A 17,772-nucleotide genomic window follows, 5' to 3' on the forward strand; every position below is an offset into this window, starting at 1 on the left:
AACGTATGTTGTAAATAAAATAAATAGGACAGTCTAACTAAGTATAAAATTAGGCTCATGTAAATAAATTATATACAAACGAAAACACATTTTCAGTGTTTAGTTGTTGTTTTTTTCAAAAATATCCAACAATACTGGATTCAGTAATCACGGTGCATGGCAGCAAAATTAGGAAGTATTGTAACAGTAAGTTTAAGTTTATTTGTCATTGTACAATCGTACAACGACATAGTGTTCAGGTGTTAGTCCTGAGCCGCTGTGGGTCAACCTGACCAGCATGTTTTTGGAGGTCAGAGAAACCGTATCTGGCTGCCTTCAGTCTCCTCTGATCCTCTGAAAGGGTGCAGCGCCTGTTTCAGAGCGTGGTGTCCTGCACTGCTCAGCTCCTCCTCCTTCCTCTTCCTCCTGCACAGCTCCCTCCACTCCACAACAGTCTTCCACCATCTTCTGGGAAGAGCTTAGCAGTTAATCTGTAGTATTCTCCAGTGAACGTCCATTAGCCAGAACAATAGTAGGGATAGAAGATTTGCGTGGCTTAGTTGCGAGTCTTGCCCGGATACCTCCTCGTTTGTCTCGTTTTGGTTTCCTGTAGCGCCTCTTGTGATGCCTCCACTGTGTTGCAGGTGTGGGGGCTCTTGGTGCCTCCTCAGTGTTTCTGAAGGCTGAGCCTGCACCATGGTGTCCTGCAGACTGTGATTGGCTGGACAGTGGCCTCTTTTTGCCCGGCCTGTTACAGGGTCTTTGGCTGACATGTTGACATGTTGACATGTCGACAGCGAATAACAAAAAATACAATCACTCCAAAGCAGTAGTAATAATCTCTAACCACAAGTTCAAAATATTAGCCACTAAAACCTCCTATCTACACATACATGCAGATACAAGATTTTACCTAATAACGAAAAGCAATAGCCCATGTGGTGTTGATTCTGCGACGCACCACACAAATGTGTGGGAAACACTATAATCTACAAAAGTTTCAAATGATATATCTAAATTTATAAAAAGTTTGTGTGTTGCTGTTCAACTGTTAAAGAGGGGGTATTATGCTTTTTTCAGCCACATAGCACCTGTCTATGGCACACTACAATGATGACGAAACCTTCTGTTGGTCTGTAAATGCAGTAAATTAGAATAACTGCCTTGTATAAAATTGCTCTTTCAAAATGGCGGTAGCGAAAGACTTGAAATAGGCCCCTGTCTCTTTAAGAACCTCTGACCCTTTCCGACACGCCCCCTCCACACGCTGTCTGTGGCATCACAACAACACTGCGCTCGTTGTCTCAAGTATTGAAACTACGATCGGTGCATTTTAATTTTTATTGTTGGAAAGGAGCTACTGTTTATCACTTTGTGAACAATGGCCACACAGGATATTATTTGGAGACAAACCTTCCACACCGGACGCTTGGAAGGGGCTCTTGCCTGAAAAATAACTGCTGTTTGGAGGCTCTCTCTTTGCATCTGCCATGCCCTATGGATCTCTAACTATACCCCCATGGACGACACCAGGATCTGCAGGAGCCCATACGATTCAAAGACGGACATTATCTGTGCAGGTGGACAGTGGTTTTTCGAGGTTACCCGTTAGCTTGTTATAATCGACTACAGCTCATTGTTGATGAAAAGTCTGCAATAAACCACAAATGTGTAAAGCCAGGCTCATTGTGTGATCATCGTAAAGGCTGCTTCAAGTAGTTGCCTGCTTTATTGACGTTATCTGTGCATAATATGCTGCCTGTTTTCAATGAATGTTGTGAAGGTGAAGGTTGTTAGCTTGTCGTGGCTAATAGTGCCTTAGCTCCGGGAGAAAACCACTCGGCTACGACTCACTGTAGATGAAATGTGAGCAATAAACTACAAAATCAACAAGCCAGGCTCCGTGTGTGATCATCATAAAGGCTGCTTCAAGCAGTTGCCTGTTTTAGTGACGTTTTCAATGCATAATATGCTGCTAGTATTCAGTGAATTTTCCCGTTAGCTTGTCGCGGCTAGCTTGTTAGCTCCGGGAGAAAACCACTCGGCTATGACCCATTGTAGATGAAATGTGAGCAATAAACTTCCAAATCAACAAGCCTGGCTCCGTGTGTGATCATTGTTAAACGGTTCTTTATGTGTGTGGTGGTTTTATTGACTTTATGTGTGCATATTTCTCGTTTTCACGTGATGACTCGAGGTTTAGCTTAGCATTAGCTTTCTCCGGAGGCTCTGTGCATCATCAAGGCCCAGCGCAGAACCAGACACTGAAATAAGTGTTCTTGTCACCGGTTTTAATCCTGGGTGTTTCGGTAACAGAAACACTGATGTGTGTCTTTGTAAAAGTCTGCTGTGGCTCCGGTTCACAACACATGAAGCTAATCCTCCATGATGACTCTGTTTACATCTTAGGGCTAGACACTGCGGGGAGGGGGTTCTGCTGAGGAGCAGTGGTTGGTTACTCGGCTGGTGACGAAAGGTTGGAGGCGTATCCTGGAGGTCGGAGGCGTTTCCTGAAGGAATCAGGCGTTTTATCCCTAAAATGGCTGCCATCGGAGTTTTTACAGATTACTCGAAAATACGTGAATGTGCTAAGGCAACACTTCAGGCATGTTTTTAATGAGGGAATGACTTAATAACATGATGTAAAGCTTGAAAAAGTCGATTTTGCATAATAGGCCCCCTTTAAGAGGAGGCAGATGGAATCAATGAAAGGGTAAATATTTAAACCCATGTGAACAGAAAACACCTAAAGATGATATGTCCACTTTAAAATGATGTCATGATCTAAGTAGCCATTAGCAAGCATTCAGCCGCGGTGGGCCCCTCAGTATGTGTACCTGTACACCTGGACCCTGCCCACACTCACCTTAGGCCTGAGCTGCTGCAGCTTGAGCGTGGCCACGAGAGAGAACTCCTCTGGAAAATACTCACAGCCGGTAAAGACCTGAGAGGCAGAGAAACTGAGAGCTGAAGCCTGGGACACGCGCAGGCCTCGGGAGCCTCCGGACTGGACCATGTGTATCTGAGAGTTTGGACAAACAGGACGTGAGAGCAGGAGCAGACTAAAAGAACAACTATGAGGTTCTGTTGTGTTGTACCTGCCGGGAAGCAGCGTGTGTCGGCCGGGGCAGAGCCCGGGTTAACAGGTCCAAGGGCAGCAGGTCTGTGGGGGCACACAGGAGGGTTCACCACTGTATAGTAGTATAGTACACAGCAAATATAACAGTAGGACATGTCCACACTCCAGATACAATGGGTGTATTGTCATCAAGGGGCAGTGACCCAGTAAAACACTTGCCACGCACAGGTTCATTTGGACTTTAGTGTTGGTCAAGATTTAGTCCACTTCCAATTCTTCCTTTTTGTTTTAGTCTAATTTTAGCTGACAAAAATCAATATGTAAATTTAGTCTGAAATAAACTTTTGAGTCAATTTTAAATTCATAAAATTGTATTTTGACGTATTTAATCATATGCTGTAGCTCAGAGACAAAGCACAGAGCGGTTCACTCTTCACTGGAAGAAGTTCAAATGATAAATGGTCTCAACTTATAAAGCACTTTTCGACCTTCATTACTGAGGCCCAAAGCTCTTCACAGCAGGGAAAGAGGCATCATTCTAGTGACGGGCAGATGATGCTTTAAAGTCTCACATAATTGTGCCACACTGTATCACACAGAGTTGGAAGGCTTCACTGTATAGGCGCCATCTGGTGGTGAAAAAGCATTGCAGCAGTGAGCCTGAAAAAAGCAACTGAAAAACTCAACACTGACTCTTTTATTCTCGTTCAGAAATGTGAAGCACATCGATAATGAGATAATGAGAATAGAAACAAAATAATGAGTCAGTGATACAACCTTCTAAAACTGAAGTCACTGACTAAGATTTAATAAGGAATCGTTCCTGTGACAATAATATGGCAACAGACATATTTCTGCTTTTGTTGCCTGTGGATGTTAAGTTAACCATCATAGAGCATCATCTGACTCGAACTCATGACCACATGATTATTAAACAGACGCTCTCCTTACAGAGCTACGCGAGCAGTAAAACATCTAAACTATACTAGCCTAAATCTATGTTCTTGCGTTGCACTTCAGTATGGATGTGAAAGAGAAGAGATGGCTCTTGTGCTTTAACGTTATCTATTGAATCACTTTGTTTTCAGGGCAGATTCGCCTCGTGCCCAAAGATCTGGGCGGCCGGGGGCGGGTGCTCAAGCTCAGCAGCACCCACGGGGTCGGCGTGTGGTACATAAATCTCAAATGACCAAATGAGCCGAGTGTTGGTCTCGTTCAACTGCGAGCCCTGCTGTACAACACTTTATGATACAAAATGACACAGTGAAAGTGTTGGTCACGTGATTTTTCTTAAAATGATCGGCTCGTGACACAGCTCGGTTGAGGTATCTCTTTCTGTGCTCGATAGGTGTAACGATAATTTAGCTCATTGAGCCCATCACTGATCCAGAGTACACAGCCACTGGCAAGGACGTGTCTCGCCCAAGGACACAACAACAGTGTGCATCTTCAGGTGGCGGGATTCGAACCCCTGACCTTCTTGAGACGACCCGTTCTTCCAACTGCACCACTGTCGCCCCAGATGAAGTTCAAATGTTTCGTTTTCATGAAACACATGTACATGTAATGTTTCAGTTTTTGTCAATGGAATTCTAGACAAGTTTATTTGTATAGTAGCACATTTAAAAACCAGAGTGCTTCACAATGACGTTATGGGCCTGATCTTCAGCCTTCAGCAGACGAGTGCAGACAAACGGAGCGCTCGTGCTTGCCGTGTGCTGTTTGTGGCCATACTGTCTTTGCTCCGCCTGATGACCCCGTCTGACCTCTGATACTCAGCAGGAAGTTTAGGAACACCAGGAAGCCCGGGTGAATGTAGTGGGTGAGTGGTGGTTGGATGGGGCGATGCCACAGACTGGCAGCCTCGCTTCTGTTAGTCTATCCCAGGGCAGCTGTGGCTACAGTAGTAGCTTACCATCACTGAGTATGGAGTGAATGAAAAATGCAATGTAAAGCGTCTTTGAGTGTCCAGAAAAGCGCTATATAAAACCGATGCATTATTATTATTTACTGCTGTCATTATTATTATGTCATTCAGCATTTCCAAGCTCTTACAAAACAGACACAAACTTGATTCCACTGTCCGAGAGAAAGAACAGAGCTGAGGAGAGCTGGCTCTGGCCCCGGCCTCTACACGCTGTAATCAAACACCAGGTACACACAACTGGTACTGAAGGCCCAGGAGAAGAGCTGTGTTTTCAGTCTGGACTTGAACTGCCCAAGACACCTGACAGACAGGGGGCGCTGCCACAGTTTTAATAACAATAACATCCATCAGGAGCCGGTCAGATAAGCTCAAGGCTCTGGACAGAGTGTAAGGTCCGAACAGCTCACTCAGATAAGGCGGACCCAAAGAGTGCAGACGTTTCAAAAGTAGACCAAGTGAAGGCATGAGAGTGAATTCATAAGAGCATTATTAAGGCAGACGGACTGGGAGCAAGGGGAAACTGAGGATGTTACTTTACAATAAAGAGTAGGATGTAGAATTGGTACAAGTGGGAATACAAGACAAGATGTTATGACGCGATTAAGACTTGGACACGCAGGACTCAGTGACACTCAGAAAGAGACAACACAGCATGTCATTTAGGAGTGTCAGGAATATGTAATGGCGTGACTTAGAACATTCTCTCCACATATCGTTTATAGAGGCAGCAAAAATCACTGTACTGTCCCTGAAAAGTGGAAGATGAAACAGGCCGAACAGTCTGTGCCATAAGAGTTCACTGCTGTTTCACTCCGTTGACTTTTTCATACTTTGTGATTCACTTAATGTCTCATATTCTGACCTAATGTTTGTTTATGACTATTAACCTACAAATCCACGCATTTCTTCTTCTGCAGCACTGAAGAAGCCCCCACACCTGCAGCTCAGCGCTCAGATCTCTTCATTACCGTGGCTGATTACCAGTGTTTACGCAGTTCACTCAGCGACAGAGACTGAACTGATGTGGTGTGGCTCAGGTTTGATGTGAGCTGCGCGGCGCGTCAGGAAAAGCACAGCTCCGGGGATTCCCCTCTTGCGGCTGTTTGCTGGAGGATGAATGAAGGGAGGCTCCCGGCTCCGGTTTCAAAGACACAAATCTCAAAGATGTCCCACATGAGACGCAGGCGCACGCACAGTCGCACGTGCACAAACTCCACACGGATGCACTTTACAAGTCGGGAAAACAAGCGGATACATCAGAGATCACACACCGGGGCACACGAGGAGGGCTGGGAGGCAACAGTGCAATATTTAAATCATGATCATTTCTTTCTGCAGATCATTTTGTGGACCTGCAGCAGCAACAGCACAATAACCGCACGATTTAACATCAGCAACTTATATTTCACTTTTTTATGTGTTTTATGTTTTCTTGAGGTACATTTGAAAGTGGGCACTTTCAGAGATCAGCTTCATCCCAGCGTGACGATGACGAGCATTGGTAAAAGTGTTCCCTGTTGAATAAAGGCGGGTACTGATACCAAAGAATCCATACTTTGAGTACCAGTGAGACACTTTTCAGAGTCAATGAAGAAAGAAATGATAGTTTAACCGTTCTTTCCTGGTGTTGGTTCTAACTACGACTATGACATTCTTAAAACCCCGGCCAGTCGCTATGTATTAGACCCCACAGTCGCTGCAGACAGAAGAGCTCAGGGTGAAAGGCGATGGACAGCACGAAGAGACATTCAGCAAATGGCCGGAGCTGGGACTGGAACTCTTGACGGTGACGCTGGAACAGCGTTTTACATGGACCTCCTGAATGATGCTGTGCCACCAACAGTTGGAGAGCTTTTAAAGAAGTGCTGCTTTATCACATGCCGCTCCTAAACTATTCAACACAAGCTGAAGTCATCCATCCATTTTCTTCCCTTTACCTCAGGGAGGCAGAGCAGAGACTTCCCTCTCCCCAGACACCTCCCCCAGCTGTTCAGGGGCGACACCAGGACACAGAGACACGGTCCCTCCAGCGTGCCCTGGGTCTGGGCCTCCTCCCAATAGGACTGGGAAGCTCAGGACCAGCTGCTCCTCTCCATGTGAAGGAGCAGTGGCTCCACCTCGAGCCTCGAGACACGATCTCTGAGCATGTCCCCAACATGAGCTGATTTTGGGATCCGGGACAAAAGCCTGGACTTCAGTACAGTCGAGAATTTTAAGATCTATCAGTCACTAGATCATGCACCTTTTCCTATCAAACCAAATCCAAGAAACATGGAAACCTGTCATATGCACTGTGTGTGACACTTTATCTAATATCTGTACTTCAACTTCAGGTCAGGACATTTTTCCATCTCAGCACTATAAAAATATGAACTGTTTCTACAGAATCACCTAAAGATGACGCCTGCTTTAAAGAGTATGTATCCTGTTCCTTGCAGACATGTCTGTTTACACCTTCCGGTCTGTCCTCATGGGAACTGGACAGATTTGGTTAGCATGCTGTACAGTGTATTTGTATTTGTATTTACAAATACAAATACACTGTACATGCATGCTGTACAGTGTGGTGGTCCTGTGTGGTCAGGTGGTACCTGTGCAGGGTGCCCAGACGCCCTCCTGGGCTGCACAGCTCCGCAGCAGCAGCCCCAGCAGAAAGGCAGAGGAGGCCCACATCCTGGCTCTGACATGAGGGTCGTCAGCTGCACTTGGCTCCTGTGGCCCCCATCGTCAGTGTGCGTGCGAGGGGCCCCAGGTCTGCTGCAGGGGCCGGGACCAGTATCACGTACCACAGCGGAACTAGGAAACAGACACACAAGCACAAACACAAAGTCAAGACAAAACACGTCTGTGTAGGCTCTCAGTCGTAGGAGTTGTCCATCTTCAGTGAAGGTTAACTTCTGTCCTCTGTAGTGGAAGTGTCCAACGTTTCATCTCTCATCCAAAAGGCTTCGTCAGCGCACAGAGGTTCAGTTCAGCCCGCGGTCTAGATAAAGACCATGGGGAGTTCAAGCTGAGCTGGCTTATTTACAGCTACTCTCACCTGTAGGTAAACATCTTTGTAGTTCCAGAGTCTTTGTTGTATTAGGCCCTAGCGGACACGCCTGGCACGAGCCAGACTGACCTCCATGTTCAGACATACATGGGGATACAGTCTGGAATTGTGTGATTTGAATCTCGCTGACTCCGGCAAAACCAGCGGGAGCCAATCATAGCGCGGGAGGCGGGAGTTAACAGTGCGTCATCTTACGCGCTAGGATTTCCCATAAACACCTGCGCTCCTCCCGCAACCAAAGCAGTGAAGATGGCGGCGGCCGCGACCAGTGCCCTTTCTTCTGTTTTAAATGAGCTGGACTTGTCCTTAAAGCCACAGCAGAAGCTGCTCTGAGGGCTTTCACCGGAGCATTTACTCGACTACACGTGTGGATACAAACAATCATGGCGGAGGACGTGTGTAGGAGACGCATCTGTGTGAGTGTGTGCACGGTGCGCTTGTGTGTGTGTGCTTCTGAGGCGGGGTACTCACGTGGTCATGGGCTTGTGCACGCGGATGTGTGAGTGTGTAAAAACGCGCACTCACCTGGGGTCCGGATGAGAGAGGTCTGGTCTGGGTAGCCACAATTTTTGTTGACCGCACCGCACCCATTTCATAAGTCATTTTTTGTCCGTTTATCCCTCCTGGTTTGCATCATTTTGTCATATTCATGTTAAATGCGCTGTTATAGCTTTGTCCTTTTTTAAATGCAATAAATGCACTAGAACGCAACTCTGGATCTCAGCGTATCTGTCACCATAGCCTCCTTGCGTGTCACAAAACTGAGCCACAGGACCCAGCCTCATATCCTCTCCGCAGCTATAAGATTTGTTTGGAAGCCGCGATAACGTGAATGCAAAGCATAAGTCGCTTTGTGTTTGATTGGTTCGCTCTCGTTCAGACCGCGATCGTTAGCCCCGCCTCCAGTTCGATTTGGAAATTGCGTCCTATTACCACAATTCCAAACTGTCTTTATATGTATTTATGAATACATAAATAAAGTCAGTCTGGCTTTTGCCAGGCTACTAGCGTACCATCTGACACCTAAGTGTCAGGATCTCAGCTGATCACTGCTAAGAACCCGCCTGTTGATCTGTTGTGGGCTGAGTTTCAGCCTCATTAACATGACCCAGCCCCGAGCCATGGGCTTTAAGAGGTTTCTGTACACTGGAGAAAGATGAAATGGAAGTCCTCCCTTCCTGTTCATGGCGGGGTTCTCCTTCTTCACAAAAATGGCTTCTTTCACTCCTTGTTCAAACCAACATTTCTCTAGATAAAATCTTGACCTCTCTGTCCTCAAAGGAGTGGCTTTGAGGTGGAGGTGAACCGCAGACTGAGGGCCGCTTGTGCTTTCCCTGCAGTGTCGATAAAGCCTCTTCTGTAAAACATGTTTGGTTTCTCCAATGTAATGTTCTTTGCATTCCTCTTCTTTGCAACAAATAGAATAAACCACATTACTTTGTTTGTGGCTCGGGGGGTTTTGCCTTTGAACCAATTTTTGTCTCAGTGTCACTGGTTTGTGGTAAACTGGAATTCTGTGTTGTCTAAAAATTCTCTGAAGTTTCTCTGAGACCCCAGCGACATACGGCATGGAGACTCCCTTTCTTCTCTGTGGTCTGTCTGTCTGTCTGTCTGTCTGTCCTGTTGGTCTTCTTGCCCTTTGTGCTTTAGTGAAAGACCAGTTAGGATCCACAGCCTGAGAGAGCTCTCGGGACACAAAGACTCTTAAACTACAACGATGTTTACCTACAGGTGAGAGGGACTTAGCCAAGCTGAACTCCTCCCCATGGTCTTTATCTAGACCGCGGGCTGAACTGAACCTCAGTGCGCTGACCAACGTTCCACACTTCCACCACAGAGTACAGAAGACGACTCAAGAACCTTCATTGAACAAGACAAAGCATATATGAGGGGAAATGGATTGTAAGGTTTCTTTTATTATGTTTGCAAATGTGTAAAAATGAAGATTGCCGACTTTTGTGGCACAGTCTGAAATCTGGATAGGGAAACCTAAGTTTTCTTTCCCCCCAAAATGTAATTATTTATACAGTTCAAAGGGAGTAGCAATAAGCTCATAAGTGCCTTTCCCTTGTTATTACATTTGCATTTCATCATCCTACAGTTAAAACATTACATTGAAATGATATGTAAACAATCTTTCCTGAGGGCATTAGTTACAAGACACAACTATAAAGCTGTACTTTGATCCTCATGTAGTTACAGTGGTCAAACATTCAGCAGAATGAACCTTACAATGAGCAGCACTGACTAGGGCTGGGAACCGTTCAATTGTTTTCGATACTGGTACTTTACTGATACTTGGTTTTCGATACCGATAACTGAACAATACTTTTTTACTTCCATCTAATTTATTTTGCATTTGTGTCATTTATATGAGGTGAAACAACCAAGAAGCTTCCTTTAATGACAAAATGTCAGAACATTTTCCCCCGTTTTTGTTTTTCCCGATGTACCTTGACTGTGATGCATTAAAAAGTGGAGGCTTTATGTGCCTGTGGAGGGGGGAGGGCCCCCCAGACCCACGTCTCACCCGCCCTACTGTTGTTTAGTTATAGCACAGACAACGGAGATATTCATTTCAAACTTATGCTGTAGATAACTGACATAAATATGGAATATTTTGTCATTTTATGTTTCATATGAAAATAAGGTGTTTTATGCCTAAAAATGCCCCAAGATTTCCCACATTTTCAGCGAAGGAATCTGAAAAATGGATCAAGCCAGGTTTAAATTTTTTAAGAGGGATTTTGGATCATGTTTAGTTTTAAAATAAGCTGTTTCTTAGTGAAAAAATCTGTAAAGATTTAAATTTTGCCCTCAAAACCCAATAACTCAGGTTAGGGATGAGATATTGAAAAATCCTCCTGAAAAAAGTGTTGGTAGTCTGTAGGAGCTACTGATGTGAAGTTGCCACAATGTGGGAAAAATGCATTTTGAGAAAGTGGCCCCTGAAATTACAATTTCCCCAAATAAATCTGTGAAGACACAGTGAATAATGAAACATGTTTTTGTAAAGACTAGGTCTTCTGTTGTTTCCAGTTTAGCTTTCCACTGTAAAGTCTCCCGTTAAGTTTACAGGTTTATTTTGTGACATATTAAACATGATATCACATTCCTTTACCTGCTTTAGGCACTCAAAGCACTTTACATCAAGGAACCACTCACACTCATTCATCGCCAGTGTGCGCTGACACTGGAGGCAGGACAGTGAAGTGTCTTGCCCAAGGACACAATGACAGTGTGCGCCTGCGGGATTTGAACTACTGACCCTCTGGTCACAAGACGACCTGCTCTACTCTCTGTGCCACCGTCGCCCCAGACTAAGAGTCTTCATTTATTTGACATGTCTTGTCTTTGATTATTATTGATATATAAATAAAGATCTTCTTCTTCTTCTTCTGATTAAACTATAGTTATTATTGAACAATGAAATGTCCTTGTTTCGGAGGTCGATGAGGCAGGAAATGGAGTGTAGGAGAGCAAAGTCTGTAGGAACTATTTAAAGGTGCATTATGGAACTTTTTGTGAGCGTATGTACCTCTGAGTGACCCAGCGGCCGTATGGGTGGTCAGCATGGCGCCTTAACTTTCCATCACAGTGGCCTCCATGGACCTCTATGATGCTCCAGGATCAATTGGTTTCTGGTAGGTTTGCACTAGTGACCGGCCCTTTCCATGGAGGCCATCATAATGGAAAAAAGTAAGGCGCTATATATTAACCACCATACTGCCATTGGGTCACACAAAAAGCTTAATTACGCACTAATATAGAGTTCTTTATTTTTTTCTCGCATAAAAAGTTCCATAATGCACCTTTAATGTGATAGTAAAATCACGTTAACCAATGGGACGAGTCCTCCTGTGAATCGACCTTTCAGGTCCAATCAGGAGAGGAGGGGGAGGGAGTTTGATTGCTTTCTTCTAAAATATCTTTCTCTTGAATCTTCTTTTGCACATCAGGAATGGCTGTCAGGTCTAATCCGGAGGGAAATATCACTCTGTCCCTGTCCTCACTTTGCAATCTTACAGACTATCACTTAAACCTCTGAACCCCCACTGTAAACGAGCACATTTTCTCCAGTTCGGCTTTAGCCAAACCTAAAAGCTTCTTGGAAAAAAGCGTCAATACAGCACGAGGATGCTGGATCACAAAAAAGCGTCAAAGACACAATAACAGAGTGACAAGATTCACAAAATTGTGCCAGAAAAGCAACAATAATACAACAAAAAAGCAACAAAAGAGCTGACAAAAATGCGACGACAACACGACAAAACAGTTATACACTGTTGCTTTCCAGTCCAGAAGCTTTCAGATTTAGGTAAAGCCGAACTGGCGGGCGGTAAGAGGTAGAGTGCAAACCCACACAGTGTGAGGAAAAAAGCTATTTGATAGTTGAATGTTGCATATACAGAAAAAGTTTCCGCCCCCTTTTACTTTTGGACATTTTGCCACAGTGTGGACCACAAACAAATACATATAATCGAAATTTTACATGAAAGACACACTAAGTGACACACAATCGTGAAGTCATACTACTTTTGCAAACCCCACTTTTCTGTTTTTTGGTCATAAAAAAGGTCAAATTCATGTAAAAAAATACATTTCACTTCACGATTGTGTGTCACTTAGTGTATGTCTTTCACATAAAATTTCAACTAATTGTGCGTGTGTGTGTGTGTGTGTGTGTGTGTGTGTGTGTGTCAACGAGTTGTAGACCAACAGAGTGAGGACATTTTTGTAAAGTGAGGACATTTTGGGTGGACCTCAAAGGACTGTTTGAGGGTCAGGATGTGGTTTTAGGGTTAGAATTAGAATTAGAATTGGGTACGAGCTGATACAACTCAAGATTTTATTCAGATCATACAACACCCCACAGAAAATACATAGAATGAATAGTTGTGCCTCAGATTTATGTTGGCATGGCTGTGGCTTGACTGGGACTCTTATCCATCTACTTTGGGAATGCCCTGAAGTGAAAAACTTTTGGGGAAAAATTAAAGATGTTTTATGTCAAACACTCAAAGTCAATTTCCAGTTATGCCCACTAGTAGCCATTTTGGGGAAAAATGTGCAGGGTGTGGACTCCAGAATAACACAAAAAATAATTTCTTCAGCGTTTCTCTCAGCAAAGCGCACTATCCTTATTAACTGGAAGGTGCGGAAACATAACTGTTTTCAGCTTGATAAATGGCTGGGAGAATACTTGGATCTTCTCTCCATGGAACAAGCAGCTCTAGCGCTCGAAGACTTGAGCGAAGAGCACCCTAACATATTTAACTTAGTATGGTCTGCGCTAAAACAAACAAATATATAGAATTCATGGCCTTTATGGAAAATGTGAAAATAACTGTCTGAGTTAAATAAATTATGAATGTCTGCATGATGATTTGTCCGTCTTGTCTTGTCTTGTTGACAGGTATGGCGTCAATATGTGGGAAGGTGTGTTTTGTCTTTTTAGGGCATCTGTAAGTTGTACTCTGTCTGCCAACCTACCCCTCCTTTCCCTCCCTATGTTGTCCATTGTCAATTTGTCATTTTTGCTTGTGGAATGTATAAGTTTGTCTTTTATGTCTGTTATTGTCAAATAAAAAAAATAAAAAAATAAAAAAATAAAAAAAAAGAATTAGAATTGGGTTAAAGGAATAGGCCACCGCTTTTACATACTGAGATATGTTCTTACCTTAGCTTTGACAAGTTCTTTAGGACCTGTCTGGTCTTGGTCTTCCCCCGTGCCTTCAATCACGTAAACACAGCACAGTAGTTTGTCATCCGCACAGTAAAGTGAATCCACATTGTTTAATTTTGTGTAATTATACTTTGTAGTGGAACACTTCACGTAACCATATTTAAATAGGGAAAACGTGGAAGAGCTTGGTAGCTTCTATCTTCACCTGGTTTGGAGCTATAGAGGAGGAGAGGCTAAATGCTAACGCCGTCTGCGCTGTGTTTACGTGATTGAAGGCTCGGGTGAAGACCAGACAGTTTTCTCAAAGCTAAGGTAAGAACATATCTCAGTATGTAAAAACAGTGGCCTATTCCTTTAAGACTAGGATTAGGGTTAGGATTAAGGTTAGGTTTAGGGGTTTAGGGTTCAGGGTTAGGGTCTGAGTAATACATTATGTCTATGAGTGTCCTCACTAAGATAGAAGATTTTGTGTGAGTGTGTGTGTGTTCTTGTAATTACGACATTGTGAGGACCAGTTTGAGTTTTTAACAGAGTGAGGACATATTTGTAAAGTCAGGACATTTTGGGTGGTCCTCACTTCTTTGAAGGACTGTTTGAGGGTCAAGATATGGTTTTAGGGTCAGGGTTACAATTGGGTTTAGATTAGGGCTCGGGGTTAAAGGCTTAGGGCTCAGGGTTAGGGTCATACAATATGTCTATGAGTGTCCTCACTAAGATAGCATTACAAACGTGTGTGTGCGTGTATGTGTGCGTGTGTGCGTTGATTTGACTTTTGAACCCATTTGAATATCCTGATTATAAATTGTGAACTAAAACATGAAAAACAAGCATATTAGTGGATGATTAACTGGTGTTTGTGAATGGGTGAGAGTCAGGGTTTTGAAGTTAGGTACGTGCCTTTTAACGAGTTTGTTGAAACTTTTATTACATAATCTTGAATGATGCTTCACAAATACGTCTGTTCCTCATCAAAGGTTTGTGAATGACACACATGTTACAGAAGACATCATTCATTAGGTCTTTGCTTGCGAGCCTTTGTCCATGTCAGCACAAAAGGGAAGAGAAAACACTACTTTAAAATAGTTCTACTTCAAGGTCTGTTTAGCAACGCAGTGACATAACCTGGAAAAGCCAGATTAACATTATTCATATAACACGATCACAGTAAAATGAATCTTTAAAACGCTTGAGGAGGACAAACTTTATTGGTGTATATGCTGCTGATTGGATCAAGTGCACCTCGTTTTAGCCAATCACAGCTGAGCGACGCATACTACATTATGTCTTCTCTTATGTAGTGTTTTAACCTCTTAACCCCCACCTGAAGCATTTTTCTCGAGTCTGACATTTCTGAAATCTAAAAGCTTCTTGAAAAAAGTGTCAAAATATGAAAACGCAACAAAAAAGTGATTCATTCAGATGTCAAAGAAGTGACGTGTCAAAAATGCGAGGAAAAAGCTCCTGTTAGATGAGCTTTGTCTTAGCTTTCAAATGAGGCGTTACACAGGCCTATAGGCGGTAGTAACCTTTTAGATTTGGGTAAAGCTGATACGAAGATCAGAGAGAAAATGCATTTGGTGAAGGCGGGGGTTAAGATGTTTTAAGTGTCGGTTTAGTCATTTTTATGTGATTTAAAAAAAGAATTATGTTTCTTACGTTCCCAAATCGGTCACTCGAGTCGACTCTGCTGAAAAATACTGCCACGTGATTGGCCCGAAACAACAGTGAACTTGAGCTTGGACCAATCAGCTTGAGCTTTTCAAGACGGATTATTTTTGCAAGATATAAATAAAGAGTGTCCATGGCTTGAACTTCTGCCCCGGGCCGGGTCATAGACTTTGGCTTGTGGCTAACGCATTTGCCAAAGACATGTAATAATATGGAGTGTATGAAATCACAGTAAACACTGTCAAATCCAAACTCACCTGCTCTGCTTCTCTCCCAGATTTACATCTCCGTCCTCGACCCGCGCACACTCAGAACCCTGCACTTTTCGCCCTTGTCCACATGAGGTGAGAAAAATAAATCCAAAACTGTGCAATTGTCCAGAGTTGGTGTGTCAGAGGTGTATCCAGGCTGTGTCTCCTCTCCTGTGTCTGGCCTGTGTGAGCTGCTCAGGTGTGCTCTGGCCTCACTGCACTCAGGTGAGGGAGGGCACTGCGAGAGGTGGGGGTGTGGCCTAATGCAAGCACCGCCCCCTGCAACCATGGTAAGAAAAAAAAGAACTTGCATAGATCATGCACAACATGAAGTTCATAGATACATGATAGATCAAACAATGAATGTTCCAAAGTCAGTCCTAATGTCCTCACATCCCCCGGCACCATTGTAGATAAACTGTTAAAATAAAATAAATAGCAGTGGGAAGTAGAATTTATAATACAAGTTAAGACTCAACTCAAGACTTTAAAAAATGCATTCTGATGTCAAAGATGAGTGTTACAGATGTCACATGTCTCCTGCCAATATGACACGTCATGTCCTCACTTAAAAAACTACTAGGCTTTCATTTTGAATTGACACCATCAGAGGATGTAGCCATTTGAAGAACCTTTTGCTATCTTAACTGGAAGTCATACATAAACTATGAAAGGAATATTATTGCCTTCTCAACTTTAATAGCTAGAAGACAAATATTATTAGAATGGGAATCAATGTCTTTCTCGTTCTTGACCTGGAAAAGATTAAATATATATATTCAAGAGGCCGACCATTCCCATTTGATGCCATGTGGGGCGCCATAATTAACTGTACTAAAGATTTAAAACAATGTAATTGTGTGTTAGAAGTAGGGCTGCACAGTATTACAGAAACCTGCGATATGCGATACCGCTGTGCAGTGTTTTTGTTTCACCATTTCAATACGATATGTTCCATTTTAATTATGAAAAAAATGTAGACTTGTGACTTGCTTTTCAGTGAATTATGTCAAAACAAAACTTGAATAACGACACATCAGCACCACAGTAAGACTAGGTTTTAACTACAAGAGGACATTTAGACATTTATAAATTCAGAGCATTTTTTTGGCACCAGTTTTTGTCGTGAGATTGCAATGTTGCGATGTATTGTGGCCACACCGCGTCTGTTCTGCCCGATCTGTCAGATCTCGGAAGCTCAGCAGGAAGGGCCTGGTCAGCACTTGGATGGGTTTGGGAACACCAGGAAGCCTGGGGGAATGTAGTGAGTGAGTGGTTGGTGATGGTCAGAGGGGCCAATGGCGCAGACTGGCAGCCTTGCTTCCAGCAGTCTACCCCAGGGCAGCTGTGGCTACAATAGTAGCTTACCACCACCAAGTATGGAGTTAATGAATAATACAATGTGAAGCGTCTTTGAGTTTCCAGGAAAGCGCTATATAAAACAGATTTTTTTTACAATATATTGTGCAGCACTAGTTACAAATATCATTGGGAATTCTATATGCCAGGCTGATGTTGGGTATTATTTCTAATGGAGGACTACTGGTTGTATGAGATGGGTTGTCATAATGCTTTGTACAGGACCATAGGGGTGTGGGGAGGGAGGGATGGGGCTTTTCCCCCCCATTTATTATTTCCTTTTTAATTTTTCCATCATTCTTTTATCAAGATTTTTTATTGTTGTTTTTGGTGGGTTTTTGTAGGGGGAGGAAATAAATCAACGACCTTTGCTTGGTTGTATCTATTGTTTTGACTTCTCAATAAAGATATAATAAAAAATAAATAATCTGGTTTGATAGCTATACATATATATATATATATATATATATATAATATATATATATGAAACATCATCACAAAGTGAGGAAAAGTGTCTGAGAAATCATATCCACCTTGTCCGACAGCAGGGTTTGAAGAGGACAGTGTTTGTGGCCGATACAAAAAGAGCTTTAGGAAATGGAACAGACTCATTCCATGTTTGTGTCCATCCAGAGTATGTTCCATGTGTTGCTCTTTAGAGATTGTAATTTAAGTCTGCTCTGCACAAACCACTGATATTGTGACAAAAACGTGATAAAAACCACACATGTAAAAGGGGATCCACATGAGGCCTACTGTCCCCCACAAACT

General features: G+C 43.2%; 1 protein-coding gene across 1 annotated transcript in view; it reads right to left on the reverse strand.

Moving 5' to 3' along the window:
* tspearb (thrombospondin-type laminin G domain and EAR repeats b) overlaps positions 1-7,658 on the reverse strand; it is a gene marked incomplete at its 5' end in the record, with an annotated part of 28,696 nt that extends 21,038 nt beyond the window's left edge. Inside the window, 3 exons of the mRNA XM_079563751.1 lie at positions 2,846-3,001; positions 3,078-3,142; positions 7,577-7,658. Coding sequence (XP_079419877.1) covers positions 2,846-3,001; positions 3,078-3,142; positions 7,577-7,658 — 303 coding nt within the window. The remainder of the gene's footprint in view (positions 1-2,845; positions 3,002-3,077; positions 3,143-7,576) is intronic.
* Between the last annotated feature and the right edge of the window lie 10,114 nt (positions 7,659-17,772).

Source organism: Gobius niger, assembly GCF_951799975.1.
Source record: "Gobius niger genome assembly, chromosome: 9".
Taxonomy (NCBI): domain Eukaryota; kingdom Metazoa; phylum Chordata; class Actinopteri; order Gobiiformes; family Gobiidae; genus Gobius; species Gobius niger.